Source organism: Stegodyphus dumicola, chromosome 1, assembly GCF_044657685.1.
Source record: "Stegodyphus dumicola isolate Sdum_Otavi_A_Nest chromosome 1, ASM4465768v1".
NCBI classification, from domain to species: domain Eukaryota; kingdom Metazoa; phylum Arthropoda; class Arachnida; order Araneae; family Eresidae; genus Stegodyphus; species Stegodyphus dumicola.
The window spans coordinates 266,910,071-266,931,240 of record NC_140768.1 but is presented as its reverse complement, the minus strand read 5'-3'; the positions used below and the strand labels follow the sequence as shown (position 1 = coordinate 266,931,240).

Sequence of the window (21,170 nt, the reverse complement as noted above, 5' to 3'; positions counted from 1 at the left end):
CAAAGAAAAAATATCTTACATTTATGTAAAAATATAATTTTTTACAGTTATATTTGTAAACTGTTTTCTAAATTATATTGTAAACTTTGAGTTCTTAGATTACTTCTGTTTGCAACATTTAATTTGTAGGTAGAAAATTACTAAAAATTAACATACTGCATAACTAAAAATCAAAAGTTATATATTTAATATTTTTAATTGCATTTTCAGACAAAACCTGTTGTGTGATGTCACTTTAGTGGCTGATGGAGTTGAAATAGCTGCACATAAGATGGTGTTAGCTTCTTGCAGTCCTTATTTTTATGCTATGTTCACAAGTTTTACTGAAAGCAAAGCAGAAAAGATTACTATACAAGGTGTTGATGGACAAGCTTTGCAACTTTTAGTAGATTATGTGTATTCTTCTGAAATACAAGTCACTGAAGATAATGTTCAGGTTATTATTAATTATCTTTTTGCATTCTCTCTTATATATTTGTATTATTATAAATTTTTATTAGCTCTTAATTTCAAATTAACTACTGCAAACAGGATGTTAATATTTTTCCTGCAATTTCATGTTAGTAGAAAATTGGTTATTACAATTTTCTTTACATCTGTCTTAAGTAATGAAACAAAAAATTTCAAAATTCATTTGCATGCTTCTTTTGACTTGTGTCTATTAAAACAGATTTATTTTAGCATTTTAGATAATTTTTTTCTTTGTTAATCTACAATCTTATTCTGCGTCTTTGCTTCATTATCTATTGTAAAGTTTTCCTAAACATGGAAATTATCAATTTTAATTTAAAATCTTATTTTTATTTACTTATTTGTTTTATTTTAAAGTTGCATAATATTTAATTATTAATTATAGCTTTAGGTAAATTTAGGTTTAGTGTGATTAAATTTATTTCAATATTTAAATAACATGGCATTTTAAAATGATGGAAATATAAAGTTTGACCATTAAAAGGGAATATTAAGTCCATATCTGAAAATGTTGTGATAACTTTTACTCGGCTACTTTTGTTAAAATGCAAGATTATTTAAAATTTTATATTCTTTTTGATTGATGAAAACTACAGTGTTTTGTCCTACATAAAAGAACGTTCTGAAAATAAAAGTCAAAAGAGAGCAGTAATACTTTGATAATGATACATTTAGAAACAGAAAATATGTTTTATTTCGTAAGGTTTCTTATTTTTTGTATGTTTCGTAATTTTTTGTACCGAAATTTAAAACATAGCACTTTTTAATAGTAATGATTTTTGTTACAATTTCTCTTAAAAGGCTTCAGACACTTTTGAAATAGTTAATTTCAAATATTATTTGAAGGTCTCAGTTTGGTCCAAAGGACATTTTATTAAAGTTGTGAGCTGAAGTTATCAAAGTTGTCGGTATCTGAGGTTAAAAATAATTTTCGTTTCTGTAAAGATGTTTGTCTTGGAAAGTCCATATTGAATACTGATGTTTTTGCAAAGCCTGTCACTTTCAGGATAGTTGTCTTAAGGAAGCATTTTCTGCAAGAGGGTTTACTGAAATTATAGCTATGTAAAAATATATACAAACAATATTACATTGATATGTACTAAATTATGTATATCATGAACATTTAAATTTTTAAATTGTTTTTAAACAATATTGTCATCTGTAACTTCTGTAAAATTATTGAACAATAGTTTTATCCCAAGATTGATTTTCTATGTTGTTGGTCATACTGCTTTTCATAATTTTCTTTATGCATAATCTAAGTCAGTGTTTCCTTTAAAAATGCCTCAAAGCAGTTCAACTAAAAGTAGACCTATCTCTTTGTGTCTCCCCTTATTTGACCAAGCGAGTTTACTTAAAAATACTAAATACTAAGCAATTAAAATTTGATAATTTTTGTATAATACTGATAATTTCATTCTCCTTATGCTAGTTTGTTTGTTAAATGCTAGGTTCTTTTACCTGCTGCTCACCTCTTACAACTGACAGATGTTCGGGATGCGTGTTGTGAGTTTTTACAAGGTCAGCTACACCCTTCCAACTGCCTTGGTATTCGTGCATTTGCAGACCTTCATGGTTGCTTAGAGTTGCTGAATTATGCAGATTCCTATACCGAGCAGCATTTTGTGTAAGTATTGGTGTAAATTTTGTGTTTCATATTTTATTTTTAAAAGTTAAGTGAACGTAAGAAATGTATATTTTTTAAACATCAAACAGCCAAAGAAATAGTCTTATTTATCAAAAATATATTAAAACTGAACCTTAATCTATTGTTTTTTAAGAGGATAAAAGAAAATGATAAATGTGGTAAAATTGTTAAATTGTGAAATGTGTGCATTATGGATAAGTAACATTTATTGTTTTCAAAATGACTGCATTATGTTAAAAATATGTGTTACCCTTTGCTTTTTGGCTAAGTTTCATCTCAGTTTGGAATACGTCTTTGTGAGATTTAAAATGTTTTTCACAATGACTTTCTTTTTCTGTATTATAGTTCTCCATGGTACTTGTAGAGCCTGTGGCATTTTTCCTTACAGTTTGCTTTAAGAAGTTTGGTTTAATGTGACCAATGCAGCTAACTCTATGAAATATAATTATAAAGTGCCTCAAACCTCCTTTTTTGAGTTATTGAGATTGAAGGGATACTTACATGTAGACCAAGACTTGCATTTAACATTAAAATTTTAAGGAGTCTTTTTTTTTTTTTTTTTTTTTTTGAGCATTTGTAAAGATAACAGTCCATATGGCAAAACTAAAATTCATATATCAGAGATAATGCTACAAGGAAGCACAGTTCATTGCTTTTTATCAAGTTAGTCATAAAATCTTTAGCTTACCAATTTGGACAGGACTTTTTTCATCACCATGTCTTGCAGCTGGAACTAACATGAATGATTAATGGCTACTGCTTTCCAGTGGTTCCATCTAGATGATCTGCTATGCCTATAACAAGACTTGGCTGCCATTCTTCAGGTAGAATCCAACACTGTTGAGATCCATCATTTGACATAAGACAATTGCAGGCTACCACTGACCACTGGTTCCATTTAACTGCTGAAATCTATATGCTTTTTTCAAAATCTGCAAAACTACATTTTGCTTTTCTGGTCAGGAAAATAAATATATCAAAAACCATTTGAGCCTCAGTTCTTTCTATAACTAAATCAAAAAGGATGTCCATCTGTCTGGAACATCTGACTTTAATTAGACTTTTTAAAAATGTTGTACCTAAGTTTCAGCAACTTTTGCTCAATTTATAACAGGCTTAGAGCATATGATCATTAGTCACTTTCAGTATCAGTGTTTATTTTGCCTCGGAAATACTGATCATGATGAAAAATTTTGGCATACTTAGAAAAACTAAACTTTTTTTTCTTTTGTTTTTATGGATTTCAATTCAGTTAAAAAAATATTTTGGTTTGGTATGCAATCCATTTTTTTCTCAAACTCATCATTAATTCACTTTCCCAGAGTTTTGCACAGAAGTCCAGCAATTCTTAAGAGTCATTCTCTTTTTTTTTTACTTAAAAGTACTATTTTAAAGCCTTAAAAGAAGTTAAAACTTTTTAGCAGGAAAATTTTCCCCATTTTTTGAATTAGACAAATTATTAATTTCTCTCTTTCTGTTGCTCAAAAATCAAATTCTGACTTAACCTTTCAGCGCGAACACTTGACAATTTTACATGAGCACGCACGCGTAATACTTTTTATGACATCTGATATTTTACCGTTTTTGGCACGAAGAATGACAGAAATGAGTGAATATTGATAATAAATTTGTTAAGAAATAAAATATTAATTTTATTATTGCAAAATACAAATGATATCACATTCAAATATAAGTAAATTATTTTAAAGTTCTTATGTTAATGAGATGGAAATACAATGATGTATTTCATTGTAGAACATTTTAAATTTATTATTTAATAATTATATTCTAAACTTGAAGCTAATTTTAATGTTCCATCAAAGGAAAGTATAGACAAATAAAAAAGGAAAATTCTTTGGTAGGAAAAAAAAGTAAGTCTAGCATTACTTACTTCTGCAAGGAAATTTACTTCTTCCTGGTTACAAAAACACTTTAAACTAACTTTAATATTTTTATTTATTTCTAAAAATAGAAATGAAAGAAAATAAAAAATGAAAATCGCTATTGTTCTCCCATCCAAAGGTTTCCTTGTCTTCCTTTTCTTCATCACGTAATTCTTGAAGAATGTGAGCAAAATCAGTTGGTTGCACATATTTTTTTGCCATGAAAATTGATATAAAATTTACTGAGCCAAATGTATTCAAATTAAAATAATACACGTCAATTAATAACACAAAATTACAAAATATTTGAGAAAAGCAATATTTACTGAATTTTCACCCAAGAACACACATGTGTTGTAACTTTTACAAAAAAGCTGCCACGTAGCACAAATGCCCAGTAAAAAAATAAATAAATAAAATGACTTCCTGTTGGCACATTCCATGATGTGGGGAAGGGTAGAAACGTGGAATAGAAATGACATTCAGACATATCAGCTTCGATATGCAAAAAATGTGCATAAAAAACTGAATTTGTTGTAAATTTTGTGCATAGCACGTGCTGGAAGGTTAAAAACCACTTCCTGTTTTACTTTCTTCATTAAAATATAAATTAAACACATTAAATTTCTTACTTTTTAAGTGACTAATTCATTAGAATTCATTAATTAGAAATAAAATTTTGCTAGCTTAGCAGATTATTTAATGGTGTGACCGAGAATAAATTTGTATAAAATTTTATACTTACAAATTACTGTAAAGTCTAAAACCTGATTTTAATGAAAGAATTCAGTTAAATTCAAATAAGCATATTGAAATACTCTGTAAAATGGAATAAAATGCTCAGAATCCTTAAATTAGATTTGTAAATTAAGCAGTTTTAATTAAGGAATTGTACTTTAATAATTTACTTTGAAAATTAAATCAGCATTTAAATTTTACTATTCATATTTAACAACATTAGAACTAATAATTAAAACTTAATTTTCTATTTTAAAATGGAACAAGATGAGTAAGTATATGTTCAAAATTTATGATGTAAAATCTTTTTTTTTTTTTTTTTTTCTTCTTCCTGCGTATATTGAATTTAGGCAAGTTAAAGAGTTAAAGTCGTCAGGTTTCATTTTTTTCCCCTTAAAATAAACATTAAGGTTTTTTTTTTTTTTTTTTTTTTTTTTTTTTCTTCTTCTTCTTCCTGCGTATATTGAATTTAGGCAAGTTAAAGAGTTAAAGTCGTCAGATTTCATTTTTTTCCCCTTAAAATAAACATTAAGGTTTTTTTTTTTTTTTTTTTTTTTTTTTTTTTTGTATTGTAAGCACTGTATTCTAATCTCAAAATAATTATTTTCCTTAATGACATTTTTTTTTTTTTTAACTTTTAACAGGGTAACACTACCTGGAAAACCATAAAAAGTCAGGGAATTTGAAAATTAACTAAAACATTCAGGGAACAGTTAAGGACTTCAAATATTTTAGTCAAAATCTGGAAGAGTCAGGAAATGTGTGTAATTTTGATGTTTACTTTTCCAAGCTGCTGCCCTTGTATTTTGAAAATTGTTTGTAAATTATTTTTGTAAAAATTAATTTGAAAGGAAAATATATGCCAAAAATATTGAAAACAAAATTATGAAAAGGTAGCCTAAAGCAACTTCTAGTGCATATCAAGCTGTCACATGAAAAAAGTATCACATCCAAAAAAAAAAAAAAAATAAATGCTATATTAATACTGGTCTCTAGGAACATTTTTAGTTGCCTAATTTCTTTTTTTGTTTTGCTTTTCAGTTAATAATTAATTATTAATATTTTTGATCAAAAGCAGTGAAATTAAATATGTAATTTTAGATATTTGAATAAATTTTTACCATTTATTTACCGACATATAGTTTTATAAAAAAAGTGGTGATAAAAATTATATTATCATATGATTTGTTTTTTCTGCTCGTTATTCTTTTTAGAGAAGTTGTGGAAAGTGAGGAGTTCCTAGCATTATCCCCTTCTCAAGTTTGCAAACTTATTTCCAGTGATAAACTTGCAGTGCCATCTGAAGAAAAGGTATATCACTGCGCGTCTTTTTATGAATTATGAAAAGTATGTATTAAAACTCAAAAAGTCAGTTTTCCTTTTTGAAAAATATGAAGTTTTTCTCCTAGTAAAGTAACTGTAGTATTTTAATTTTGAATTTTATACTTTAATTTAGAATGTTACATTGTTTGTTTGTATGTATGTGAGTCAAACTTTTATTCTTTCAAATGTGCATTGTAAAATTAAATTTTTTGTTATACACACAACATAAAATTTCAACTAGTTTTTTTAAAAAACTTAACTCTATGATTTAGGAGATTCCTATTTTCTTTTTTCCTGTTCTGTGTGTATTACTGTACTGGGAAGAAAAACCATCAAAGTTCACCACTTTGTTGGGCACGGATCACTCAAATTTTAAAATTCCACAATTCATCAAGGTTAAATTATGTATTGAAATGGAAACCAATTAAGGCCATATATTTTCACTGTTTACAAGAATTTGTCCATAGAAAGTTTCAAAAAGGAATTCATATGTTCTTCTTAAGGAGTAATTGCTGCTATTTCAGTTTCATTCCAAATATTGTCAGTCTTTGAATCAACATCATGTATTAGTTTCTGCAATTCTTAAAGGTATATGTCAAGTTCATTTAAGAAAGCAGATCTACCCATTAAAAATCATCCATCCAGTCTTTTTTATGGCTAATGGGATGCCAATCATAATTACGTGTCAAAGGGTCAAACTTGTTTATTGGTTCATGAGTGACTAAATCAAAATATTGTTTCCTAATAACTATGTTTAACTGTTTAGCAATAACTTTGATTGCAGCAGTACAAGAAGATCGGACTGAAGAAAATTAATTCAGTATGATTGTTTGAAAGCATATAGAGCAAATAAATTTGCTGTTTGCAGATATGAACACCTGTAAGTTAATCACAAATACAACTTTATTTATTCTGATAGCAGTGTCATACCATAGAGCATTGGTTCTCGATGGGAGTGTGGCACTGCCCCCCCCAAGGAGCAGTGGAAGGATGTTGAGGGGTGATGAACTTGTTTTGGGTGGCAGGGGAGGGTGAACATGTTTTAGGCTGTAGAGGGCAGTGAGAATGCTTTGACATTCAAACTGAACCTCCCCAAAGAATTTATTAAATCGATTATCCGATTTACACCATTTGTACCAGCAATAAAAGGAACATCGGCTCCTCTCATGCAGTTCTAAGAACGAATCTGCAAAAAATTCATCCTGACAAACAAAATAACGATTTTTGTTTTCCCCTGAACAGAGCCAAGTTTCTGAAAACACCATCTGTCTTAGGTTTACTAGCAACCTCATAAAGCCTTTTATAGCATGATAGCCTTTTATATTATATCAAAATTAATTGCTAAATCGGGGAAAGCTCATACCATGGACAAAGACAAGGAAGTTTTAGAAATGGTTTTACACCATCCAGCAGCATTTAGTGTTATAAAAAATGCCCTATTAGGCAATGATACAGTGCCACAACAACTTGATGACATGGCAGAAGGTGTTGAAAGCTTCTTTATGCAAATTTTTGATACCCACCAAATTTTCTGTTCAGGTTGATGAATCAACCTTGCCAGATACTAATGAGGCTTTACTGTAAGCGAATGTCCGGTTTGTGAAGGAAGGAATAATTATTCAAGACATGCTTTTTGCAAAGAACTTTGATTGCAGATACTAAAGTTGAATCTATTTTTAATACTGTCAAAGATTATTTTAATGAGAAAAATATTCCTCTTGCAAATATTATGTTTGTTGCCACCGACGGAGATCCTGCAATGGTGGGTCGTCATCATGAGTTTATCGCCCTTTTAAAGAAAGAGGTACCAAGTATTTTAGCTGTTCACGGCATGATTCATAGATAGTAATTAGTTCCAAAAAACCTCAATGACCACTTGCATCAGTCTTTACAATATGCCATCTCTATTGTGAATAAAATTAACAATAATCCTCTCAACAAGAAATTATTCAGACAGCTATGTAAGAACAACGATGAAGAATTAAACCACTTGCTTCTACACACTGAAGTTCACTGGTTTTCCAAAGGTGCCTGCCTCAATAGGTTCTGGAATCTTTTTGACTCTGTACTGGAGTTCCTTGAAGAGAAAAATGTAGCTCTGAAAGACAGATTGCTCTAATTTAAGATTGATGTTGCTTACATGACCAATTTTTTCGCAAAATTCATTGGAATTAATTTGCAGCTTCAAGGCGAAGACTTCAATTTGATCATAGCCAAATCTGTTACTTCTGCCTTCCTAAAAAAACTCACTTTGTGGAAGCCAAATTTTGTCGCAACACGTTCAGCCAGTTTCCAGTTGTGTCTGATCTGCATAAGAGCAGTGAATCCTGTTTGATTGTTTGATGAAATACGTGTTTACTGTCAACACATTTAGTCTTTGCACAAGGATTTTTCTGAACGGTTTGAGGAAGTCCCTGAAAGTACTTCAGTGGGTCATGAACCCTCTTATGGCAGAAGTTCAGCTTCAGGAGGAACTGGTTGAATTTTCAACTAATGAAAACTTTGAAAGCCAGCTTTCAGAATGGTGAAACAATCACCATTCACAGAGTTTGTTTCACAGAGTTTTGGCTTCAAAGTAACATTACTTGCCTCTACCCAGGATTGTGGACTATCATAAAAAAATTTTGTTTCTTTTTCTCCTACTTTGTTGAGCAAGGAATCATTGATGTGACTGATCTAATTGCAAAAAAGGGAAGTCAACTGCAAATCGTGGAAAGAGGGGATTTGAGGGGACTGTCTAAAAATATTGTACCGGACATTCCGAAACTAGCTCTAACCATTAAGCATAGACATCTCTCTGATCATACTTGATTGTTTCATTGATATTACTCTTTTAGTGTATTTTCTGTTTTTTTTTTTAATTATTGTTTTATAATGTTTAAACATATTAATCACTTAGGCAGTTTTTTCTGGGATTAGTCATTTCAATTAAAAAAGGAATACAATTACCTTCCAGGCAAAAATATCAAATTAAACAAATTTGGTGTGTAAGTCTGCTGTAAAAAATTACTTAGAATTTTTACCTTTTCTAATTCAGTAACCCCCCTTTTCAATACATAAATTACAGGATTTTCACAAAGAAGGCATTGAAAAATTTTCGCTCCTTAGGGGGTGGAAGCTTCAGAAAGGTTGAGAATCACTGTTGTAGGATCATTAGGTTATTCTGAAGCAGGAGATTTTATGAGCAATGTCCTCGCTGGGACTCTGACCTTTCGAATACACACGGAGTGTGCTGACCATTATACCTTGATGGCTTGCTAAGAAAGCAGGAGAAATACCTTATATACTCCACCTTTTAAAGACTGGGTCCCCTTAATCCCCAGTCGCCAAATCCTGAACGGTTATTCTATGCTACGAGAATCGACAGCAAGTTGTGGGCCGCCAGATGTCACTGCTAGTGACAAACAGGTCTGCCCGATATCCTATATTCTCTGAGTACGGAAGTTGTCAAAAGCGCGCAAAAAAGTGTTGCCGCGTCGTCAATCAGGGTTGTGCAGTTGATGTACTAATTAGACAATGGCTTTGTATGTGTTTTTGCCACTGATTTTTTCATATTTAAACAAAGAATACAGTCATAGATCTCTGATTTGGTGGTGAATTTATAGAAAATATGATGCTTTTGCTCTGTGAGAAGATGTTTTCATTGAATATTTCAGATTGCCAAAATTTATAGTTATTTTAATTTGCTATGAACTGAGAGAGTATTTGGGGCCACATTCGGAAAACAAGAACGCAATTTCTACTGAAAGAAAGGTTATTTATACTATTCCTGAAATTATAGATATAAATTGTAATTATGTGCTTTAAAAATGTAGAAGATAATAAGTTTATCAAGAACACAAGCCTTCTTCATTTAATAAAAATATAGACATCCAATAAGCTTCTACTTGATTTATGTACAGCAGGAATTACATTTATTTTAAAATCTAATAGTGAATACCTTATGAACAATACTTTGAACACAAAAAGAAATGTCGTTCATTATCATGCGAAATTCAGACTACTGTAAAATAAAAATTAAAAAAATTATAAAACTATAAAAGAGCTTTATAATACTTTTTCAGTAGCAGTACTACTACTAGTGTGAAACTTTTAAAAGTAAGCTTTAGCCCAGAAGGGCTATTAATTTCATTTTGCCATTTTGTGGTGTTTTACTTTTCAAATTGTTGCCACCAAATATTATTGCTATGTATATTTAAAGAAATTAAATAATGAGGAAAAATGTATGAATGTTTCTCGCACTGTGATTAAACAACGGTACCTAGAGCCATGAAATTTTGAATAACGTCATCCTCCATCCTAATATAAGCATCTGGAGTCCTGAATTTGGAACTCGGAATTTGTTTTATTATCTATTTCATATTTTGTAAAGCATTTATGAGTGTTTGATTAAGAAACTCAACGATTTCAAAGCAAGCAATGGCAACATTGTACGAATTTTTTTTTTTTTTGCTACCAGAATTATACTGCATTATTATTGTATTATGCTATAAAGTAACAGTGCTATAAGACTAAGGTTTTGTTCATGGAATAGTACTTTTGTAATCTATTAGTATTAAAAATTCATTGTTTCTTTGCAAACCTAAAAAAAAAAAAAAAAAAAAAAAAAAATACTGTTTGTAGCAGAATTCTCATTTTTATATTGTAAAAGATATTGATTATTATTAGTTTTCGATTTAATATGTCAAAACGCTGGTTTGACAAGGACTTCAACTGCAGGAGACCTATGCTGATTATTTTTACTTTAGTACTTGCATTGTGAAAATAATATTACTATCTTTTAATTATTTTCACAGAATAAAATCTTTTGAGAAGGAAGAATATTTAAAATAAGCAGTTCATTTATATATATAAGAAATTAAAACAACAGCAATGTAATATTAAAAAAAAGTATTAGTAATCGTGTGACAAAAATTGCAGTATGAATTAATCACACATACAGGATAGATTAGTATAATTTTGGTTATATATTTTATACTGAAAAATATTTTCTTTCATGTTAATTATAGAATAAATTATTTAAAATAAAACATTTTGATGTGTGTGTGTGATAGCTGAATGCAGCAGCAATCGGCCATACTGTAATAGCAAATTAATTTTACTTCTTTTCCTGAAAGAAATAATTTTCATAGAAAAAAAAAATTTTAGAAAGGAAGAAATATTTTCTTTCTAATTTCTCACTTAAAGAAATATTTTTCTAATATAACTGTAAAATAAATTGCATGAAAACAGTTTTAATGTAAACATGAAGGAAAAAAAAAAAAAAAAAAAAAACTTAGTTTGTTATTAGATTGTAATGCAAATTAATCATATTATAAATTTAAATGATTAAAATTGTTTATTTCTAAAAAGATTTGAAGTAAGCTTAATTCATTTATCTATTTACCATTGCTTTCATGGTATCCCACATCACTCTTTATTTCTTAGCCATAAATTCCTGTGTAACTTTCCCCTTAAAAAACAGGATTTTCCTTCACATAACACAGCAGTATATTCTACTGCGTGTTGGTCATAATATTGTTTTGTGCCATTTTTTTCGAACTGCAAATGCAGCGTATGAGTTAGTGAAATAATGGAAGAATATTCCTAGAACTTCAGCCAGCGTGTGCTATAAATTTCATCACTCGTCTGTATTTCATTGTATTTCATTCATGAAATTGTTCTTGTTGTATTGTATATGATTGGTCTAAACCTGCTTAAAGCCTTGTCCCCTTTCAATAAAGTCAAATGGACTCATCTGCCCATCAACTGAGGACCTTTCTCCGATAAGTTGTGATGGCTGTCCATACCGGTTTTTTTGAGTTAATATTGTTCGTGCAAATTGTAAACAGATCCAATGATCCTAGAATAGGCGTCTTGGTGGTGAAGAATTATCATCCACCACTTGTTATGGTTTGGGTGCCACTATAAAGTTCATTATAAGACATTAATACATTTACACATTTACTCGAATATTTTTTTAAGCAGGAGATGTGAAAATTGAGCGATGCCCTCGCCGGAACTCGAATTTCGGACCTCTTAAATACACTCCGAGTGTGCTGACTATTACACCATGAAGGCGGGAGAAACACCTTACAATATACAAATTGTTGAAATCTTGTGGACTAGTGCAAAATAAACATTAGCTTGATACTGCATCTCATTACCAATATTTCCAGTTAATTGAATTCGTGTGTGGTTTGTTACATGAGAAGACACATATGTTTTTGGTAGTCTTAAAGGAGATCTGCAGTTTTATGCCTCCTGTGTAATCTGAAATTAAACTGGCAAAATCAGTTTTTTTTTTCATATTTTTGTATTTCTTTTGGAGGGGATTTTATATTTTATTTAATTAAATAATGTCTTTTCACAAAGCTGTACAAACGATTAGCACTGCCATCTAGTCAGATTTCATGTGGTATTACTTTTTCATCATTATGTCACATTAATTGGAAGATAGCCTCTGTTTTTTTTTTTTTTTTTTTTTTTTTTTTTTATATATATATATATATATATATATATATATATAAAAGATGCAAGCTGTGTCAGTAGCCAATGAGAACCATATTCAGGCTGGAGATTTAGATGCATGCCATCAGTTAGGCACACCTGCTTTACATATTGTATCATTAAACAGTATTGTGATTGTGATGTTATAGAGATCCATACATTCATTTGTTGTTCCCTTATTTTGGGAACATCAAAGTGGCCCTGGCACAAGTAACTAGAGCTAATTTTAATGCTTCTCTGCGAGCTGTTTGAACTCGCATAAAATGGTTGTATGTTTTCTCTTAATTGCAGAATCAACAACACACACAGTGAATTAGTGAACAGTTTCAGCACAGATTTCCTTGCATGTTTTCTTACATCCGCTACAGGGGCTATGTTTGATGCTTCCTGTTGCAAGCATGCATTTCGTCCAGTCAAGCAGAGTTGCTTTGCAAAGTTGATTGTTACCAGAGCGAACTCTAAATGTAGTCATTACATTTGTCATTGTTTGCCTTTTTGTGTGATCGTTTGTGCACTTACAACTAACTGTTCCTGAAAAGTATCACTGTGAATTCTCACACCAGCAATAACTTTATGACTGAAATGCTCCCATTGACCTTGAATGCAGGGATGACTATGAAAACAGTGTTGCCAATGGAAAATTAAAAGTACACCAACCTTTTTCTCTCTTGATACTCAAATCTAGGGATACAGGAACTTCGTAGGCATCTGTAACTGTTGTATGAAAAAAAAAAAAAAAAAAAATGAACTAATCACAGTTAAAACTTAATTTTAACATTAACTTCATTCTCCTCTCTCCAGATTCTTCAATCTGTCACTAATACAGGGTTCGTACAGTCCTTAAAAGTCCTTAGATTTTTTTGAATCGATTTTGGTTCTTAAAAGTCCTTAATTTTGGCCAAACTCAGCAGAAGGTCCTTAATTTAAATCATTTGAAATTTCTGTCTGTTTTTACGACTGCCATTTTGAGTTTGAATTAGCATTTTGGAGGAATATTTTTGGAGATTCACTGACATATATGGTTATCCTTTGAATGGGTTCATAGATTATAATTTGTTTCTGTTTCTAATATAAATGATGGAATACTCCAGTTTTTAAGCAAGAAGTGAAACATAAGCATTTCGAAATTCATTTTTTCTAATAAAGAGCTCTTAAACAACTTTTCGCTTTTGGAAATGTGAATTCTTTTATTAAACGGTTCTAAATTTGGGGACTTATCAACATTTTGGCGATTTTAAGATCAATTTCTATAGAAAATTTTTAATTCCGAGATCTGAGAATTTTTCGACAATTTTTTTTAAAACATCGTAACATTGATAAATTTCATTAAAATAATGGTAATATATTGAAATTATATTTAAAAAATGACATTAAAATAAAACATTTTTATTTTTCACTGTCATATAATAAAGTTTCATTTTGGCAACTTATTATACAATATTTTGAATCTGAAAAATAAACAAGGTGTAATGCTGTAAAGCACAGTTTACGAAACAGCTCTTAGCAAAAGCAAAATTAGCTATGTAAATAATTAAAAATGTCTTCTTTTTAATTTTTTCATAGTAAGAGTTTTTCTCATGTAGTTGTCTCAGAATATGCATCAGTTTTCTCTATAAAATTAATTTTACACCTTTTCCCTCCTTTTTTTCCAAAATATATTTGGCTTTTTGCTGTTACAGAATTAGTACGGATAATTTTTCTTTAGGATTTTAGACATTGTAGCTTGGAAGGATTTGAAGGCAAGTTTTATAGACCCGCTATTCTAGAAGATTCGACAAAATGAAAAATGTCTCCATGGTATCACCACGTAATGGATGTATTTTACAGAAAGTTTGCAAAGAATTTCTTACTTTTTGGAGAACGTCTGGATGAATGCAATGAATTTCTTACTTTCTTACTTTTTGGAGAACATTTCTTTTTGGAGAAAGTCTGGAAGAACAATGAAAACATAATATTTGAATGTTTTACTCTGATACTAGAATCTTTTAACACGTTTTTCTTCCCTTTATTATCTTTACTTTTCACTAGACTCAAGTATGGAAAATATCAAAAATGCTTCTAATCTTATAACATGGTCAGGCAGAGAAAGAAATTTTTTATATAGAAAGAAATATATAGGTTATAGAAAGAATTTTTTTTATTAATAAAAAATTTGAAAACTTACAATTTAAAAGATTCATCTAATTTGTCTTTATGCATCATACACATAGTTGGCACTAGGCATTTTCCCACCTGATGCAATCTCTGTGGATCCTAAATTCTGCTACCTAGTGCCTTTCTAAATTTTGCTTCCAATGTGTGCTCTAAATTCTAAAAGTTTTGCCATTTCTAGATTTTGTTGTTCGGTGTGTCACTAAATTCTAACTATTCTGCCACATCAGATCTGTAACCAGCCTTTACATATATATTTCATATTTCTTATAAATGTTAATATTACTAAAGAAATAAGATTAGCCGCTTTTTCTATGCATTCTAAATGCAGTTAGTGTTTTTTCCAACATAAATGCTTAAGTAAATCCAAAAATTCTAAAATGAAAAGGAAATGTGTTGAAGAAAGAAACTGAATACATAAAGAAAATTATTCTTCAAAGATATGTGCAGTTGTTATTATTATTATGTAAATTATCCAATTGTTTATGATTTCAGCGTTTACTCTAATTTCCCATGTCTATTACCTCATATGATAGAGTTACTGAGCCAGATTAAATTTAAATTAAATTGTATAATCTTTGACTTCTACTCCACATTTTTAGTTTGAATTTGACTTTTCTTGTTTAATTATGTCGCCGTGAGCTGTAATTGATTTTGTTAGCATCATAACATGCCTTTATGTTCTAAGTTCTCTTTAAATAAGAGGTTTATGTAAACCTTTACGTGACTTGGTAGTTACTTTTAGACATAGCGATAATTTGTTTCATGTCTATCAGAGGTTTTGGACTATTTAACTTTTACCAGATCAAGTAAACCCTCATAGGTACATTATAGAGAGGTTGATAAGTTAGGAGATAAAGCACGCAGAAATTAGTGAGAGCATTGATTTGCATATTAAGACAAATCTCTAATTGTTAAAAAAGATGCTTAAAGACAAAGAAATCGATATAAACTAGCCAAAATCTTTGGGAAGGCTTCAAATTAAAATGGCAAATAAATATTTTGTTGAGTGGTGTTGTTATAAAACATAAATGGTTTTTAGCTTTTAATGTGTAATTATCGTAATATCGTTTAAGAATCTGTGTCATAAATTACATGTATTTTAAACTGTGAAATTTTATTAGATTTTGACTTTAAAAGGGCTTTTTTAACAAAAATTGTTAAAAAATAAAATTTAATAGCGGCCATGTAAATCCATAACGACTAAGGTTATCAAACTACCTAATTTAATTATTTATAACTAACTGCTTACCCTTAAAAATTATCTCTACATATTAAAGTGAGTTATTGCCTTTCATCAATACTCACTGTGGTCACAAGATAGAATACAAAAATGTAAAAATTCAAGTAAAACTTATTCTTTGCATCTAGTGAGACTTAAAATAATACAAAATAACTTATCACTTCTGGTGCTTTAATGGATTATTGGAACCTTATGCTATATTAACTGAGTTACAACCCCTGGAACTCTACATGAACCTATGACACTAATTGCATCAAACAGAGCCTAATTAACTTTCAACACTTGCCAACCGTGCCTACATCAGGCCTTTCAGGTTTGTTCTAATGAGCAGGTCTTTCTCTAAACAAGCAGCAGCGATGACAACATTTGGTCTTTTTGTTATGAATCATTCTGATTATGATCTTCTTATTTTAACCTATGCCGTTTGACATAAAATCTACCTGCTATTTACTAAACCTCTAGACTGACCAAGTATGTCACAAAATGAGACATTAAAAAAAATCAACATAATGCTAAATGTTAGTAAAATGTAAATGCCACTTATCTTCTTTCAAATATGTCCAAATATTATAAGTGTAAAATATTTAATGCTACTTTATAAATTAATTAAAGTTTATTTCATTCTCAATCTTTTTAATAATTATGTTAATTAATTCATGTTTAGTAATAATGGATCTATTTTATTTTTAGGATGGTATTACAAAAGTAAAATTCAGGCATAGATAATATTTTTAATTGAATTTATTCAGTTAGCATTTGCTCATAGGTCCTTAATTTTTTTAATTAGTGGTCCTTAAAAGTACTTAATTTCCATGTGCAGAAATGTGTACGAAACCTGTAATACATACAGTCATCTCCAAAAATATTTGAATGTGCATTTTCTTACTTAAATGAGTTTGTTTTCTTCTGCTTATGTTTGTGCTTTAGTTTTGCATGACAAGAATATAAAAGTATGTGAAAACTAAGTTGCCTTAGCTGTTATTTTTCTTGTCACCTATACTTTGTGAGTGTCTTAATATCTAAGTTTGAACTTTTGTGAAGGCATCTTCCTTAAGTGGAGAGAAGTAATATGCTTTCCATGACAGAACTGTATTGAAAATGATAAGAATAATTTAATACTTATAAAGAAAAACAAGAATCTATAAATTCCTAGCCTTCATAACAAATTGTAGGATGGTTGGAAATGATCAATATTTCACTCCCAACTTTTCATTACAGACACTGAATGAACAGATTACAGAACTTGCTGTTATGTTGAAGTATTTTTGTTTAACATGTATTAAAATTCATTATTAGAATCATTTTGTATGTAGGTGTGTAACTGAAATGAGAAAGTACAGAATCTCATAATTTCAATTTTTAGTTATACAAACTCATAACTTTGCAGTATTTCTGTGGTCATTTGTTAGAAGCAAATGGCATTGTTGTCAGGGAATAAAAGGAAAGAAAAATAAATAAATAAAATGCCAAAAAAATGGCAGATCAAATTAATGTGTAAAAAATAAAAAAATTGTAAAATAGGAATTGAGGATTGTACTGAAGTTCTCTGTGTTTATTATGTTTGTTTCTGTATATAATTCACTTACTATTAAAAATGTATGTATACCATTGTATACACACATACACGTTCCTTAAATTTTGTTAGGTTAAATTACTTGTTGTGTTAAAAAAAATAATTTTAATTATCATGAAAGTTTTGATTTCTTAAAATTTTCCTCTTGCTTCATTTTATACAAGTATATTTTACCACTTTAAACTTTTAAAGGAAATTGAATTATCTTATTTTTCCCATATAACTGTTGCTTTCAAAAATGAGTTTTTGTATTATAAATGATGGTAGTTTAAATTTTTAATAAATCATTTACTAACTTGGGTGTTATTTTTCATCACAGGTATTTGAAGCTGTTATGGCTTGGGTTAACAATGATTTACAAAATCGTCAAGACTATCTAGCTCAATTAATTGAACATGTTAGACTTCCTCTATTATCTCAAGAATATCTTGTTCAGCGAGTTGAAGAAGAACCATTATTAAAATCAAATCATTTATGTAAAGACTTTTTAATTGAAGCTATGAAATACCATTTGCTCAAAGGTGAACAAAAGATTATGTATAAAACACCTCGGACAAAACCTCGTACTCCTATTGGAAGGCCAAAGGTATACTTTTTATGTTTATTATAATGCTTATTTATTTATTTATATTTACTTAAATTAAAAATGTAAAACGGTCAGTTGTGTATGTATACTAATAAATAAAAAGTAAATAAAAAATATTTAGTTGAAATAATGTTATGTAAACATGCATATGTGTGATGTATGCTGAAGAGATACATAAAAAAGCTTGCACAGGAAGATATATCTCTGAGTACGTACGTATCTTTGGATGTCTCAGCACCTACACCAGTCCATCTATGAATTGTACACATTGGTGACACATTACCAATGTGTCAAATACACGTCTGTAGCATTTGCATCAGGCATGGTTTATTAACCATGGTGGGATACAGTGTCACAGGAAACTTATTTTGCAATGTCTGATGAAATTGCATATGGAAGTTGTGCTAGAAGTACAATGAGGCCTTCTAAATTAGTGTTTTACTTACTGAATAACATATGCCATGAATTTTTGAAGTTTTTTGTTGCTATTTAACGGACTTGATATGTAATAAAGCATTTATTTTAGATCATAATTTTTGATGAATTTCTGTATAAAGGATAGACTGTATTTTTCACATTAATAATAAGCAATTTGCTATTGTAAGTTATATAGCAATGTTTTGATCTTGTGTGATAGAATTAATTAAATTTGGAAAGAAAATTATATATTTATTTAGTCCAAATTTGCCCAGGAGGACTATTAATTTCATTTTGGCAGTTTGTGTAGATTCACGATAAGCGTTGTTTCACTTTTTAAATTGTTGCCACCAGATATTATAGCCCTGTATTATATTTAAAGAAATTAAATAATGCAAAATCTGCATGAGTGTATGTATGTCTCTCGCATTGTAATAAATCAACGGGACTTCAAAATTTAAATAACATAATCTTTCGTAGAATATGGGCATGTGGAAGCCCTAATTTGTATTTGAAATCTGTTATCGATTTCATATTTTGTAATACTTCAACGAATTTTTTATTAACAAACTAAAGGATTTCAAAGCAAACAATTTCAACACTGTAAAAAAAAAAAAAAAAAAAAAAAAAAATTGGATCTCCAGCGCGTGAGACTGTATCGAAAATTCTAAAGATTTGCTCATTTTAAAATTATTTTTTGCAATATTGCTCTTTAACTGAATTTTATGGTTTAAGCGCGAATAACAAAATATTGAATGCATAAAGCTAACACACAAAATGTTAAAAAAAAAAGCCTTATTGGACGTAATTTAAAATCTGAAGCCTTTCAGATTTTTTTTAAAAAGTTCTGAACTATATATGTTCTGACAATCAAGAAAAGCTTAATGTATTGTTTGCTTGCATTTGATTATATTTCTAATTTTTCGTTACTAGTGATTTTTCAACCTTTAGGCTAGGTTTAGTTAACTCAATCACCTGGTCGGTTTTACCAGAGTTAAAATTTTCATGAGTTATCAGATTATGAGTTTGAACCCAAGCTAAGCTGTTTTCTGATTTTTTTTTAATTGAAAATGTGTTATTGTTTCTGTACTTAACAGAACTCTTAATATAAAATTATAGAAAGTTTTGCATGTAACATATAATAATTTTATGTTATAATGTTATTATTTACATATTTTATTATTATATATAAAGTTGTATACCAAAAAAATATTTACACAGTAATTTTATATTAATTATGTAAATATTATTTTACATTGTATGTAAAGTGATAAAATTTTGTTTTCCCTCTTTGATGTATATGATGCATTATTTTTTTAAATCAAACTGTGCAATGTTTGTTCTATTTTAAGCTATATAGGAAATAATCAATTTGTTTTCTTTTATGTAAAGGAATAGCTATAAATCTGTAATATTTTAATGCGTAGAAGGAATCTGGTGATTTAACCTCTGGCTGTAGACATAGCTGAGGGTAAAGGTTTGATGAAGCAAATAACAAAACTGAATCGAGGAATCACCATCTTTATTTTTACTCATTTCGAATCATCGTTAAATATAATAAATTTTTACGTAATTTTAAAAGTATGACATGAGCAGGAAAGCATAAGCAACCTGCGGCAGAAGTCGGGGGGGGGGAGGAACGCAGTTTCTCGCGAAACCATATTTATACAAGATAGATGCTTTCTGTAAAGCCAAACCACGATTAAAGCACTAGCAAATGAAGAAAAACGCTTTTTTTTTTTTTTTTTTTTTTTTTTTTTTGGTGTATGTGTGTATGCGTCATTTTGACTCAAAGCGAGTCAAAATGATGCTTTAAATGGATCATTTGACAACTAAACGTAAAATAGGGAGCAGAAAATTTCATCTCTCGTGTTTTGAATCTTTGCATTATTAGAGCATTTGGGAATTTCTGTATTAACCAAGGCCATCAGCTCTAATGTATTTTTTCTAATTATTATCCTGTTTTATTTCTGTCTATATTAGCTTGTGATACTTTGGAGTGTTTTAAGCAAAGTCAAAATTTCTAATCAGTCAGTTTATATAAGATTTTCTTATTTTTCCTCCTTTTAAATAAATCTTATTTTGCTTTTAATCATTCAGAAGTGCATTAGACATGTTTACCATTTCCTTACTAACAGAAATCAAGTCAAATCTCTTCAGGTAGGAAAATTTATAACAAGAAAAATTTAAAGAACTATTTCTGGCAGATAAATGCACTCATGTCCATAAATTAAGGACAATTGGAGTCACGCGGAAATCGAACTCTAAAATAAATATATCACCTGTAAAATCACTACACACATCTTCAAGAATCATATGCAAATTTCAGGAAGTAACTAGATGGTACCAATGGTACGTCACAATGACGAGAGTGATATATAAGGAATACAGGCAAAGAAGTAAAATTGTTTGCAGGTGCTTTATAAGCATTTCAGTGCAATAACCGAATAGTTATGACATAAAGGACACATTTGGATGATTTTTTACGTGGTAGAATTATCAGCCATCTGGAATGTGGGCGTACCCTACTGGAAGTATCAGACGAACTTGGAATTGCCCAAAGTGTCATCTCCAGGCTTTGGCAATGATTCCAAAATGATGGTAATGTGAGTAGATGTTACAGCACAGGTCGCCCCAGAGTTACAACG

The 21,170-nt window shown here is 29.5% G+C and overlaps 1 protein-coding gene across 1 annotated transcript in view; it reads left to right on the top strand.

Annotated features, from left to right (window-relative positions):
• Positions 1-21,170, top strand: part of LOC118195053 (kelch-like protein 2) — a 61,286-nt gene that overhangs the window by 17,054 nt on the left and 23,062 nt on the right. The window contains exons 3-6 of the mRNA XM_085806621.1: positions 211-436; positions 1,923-2,098; positions 5,955-6,051; positions 17,839-18,105. Of these exons, the coding sequence (XP_085662747.1) occupies positions 211-436; positions 1,923-2,098; positions 5,955-6,051; positions 17,839-18,105 (766 nt within the window). The remainder of the gene's footprint in view (positions 1-210; positions 437-1,922; positions 2,099-5,954; positions 6,052-17,838; positions 18,106-21,170) is intronic.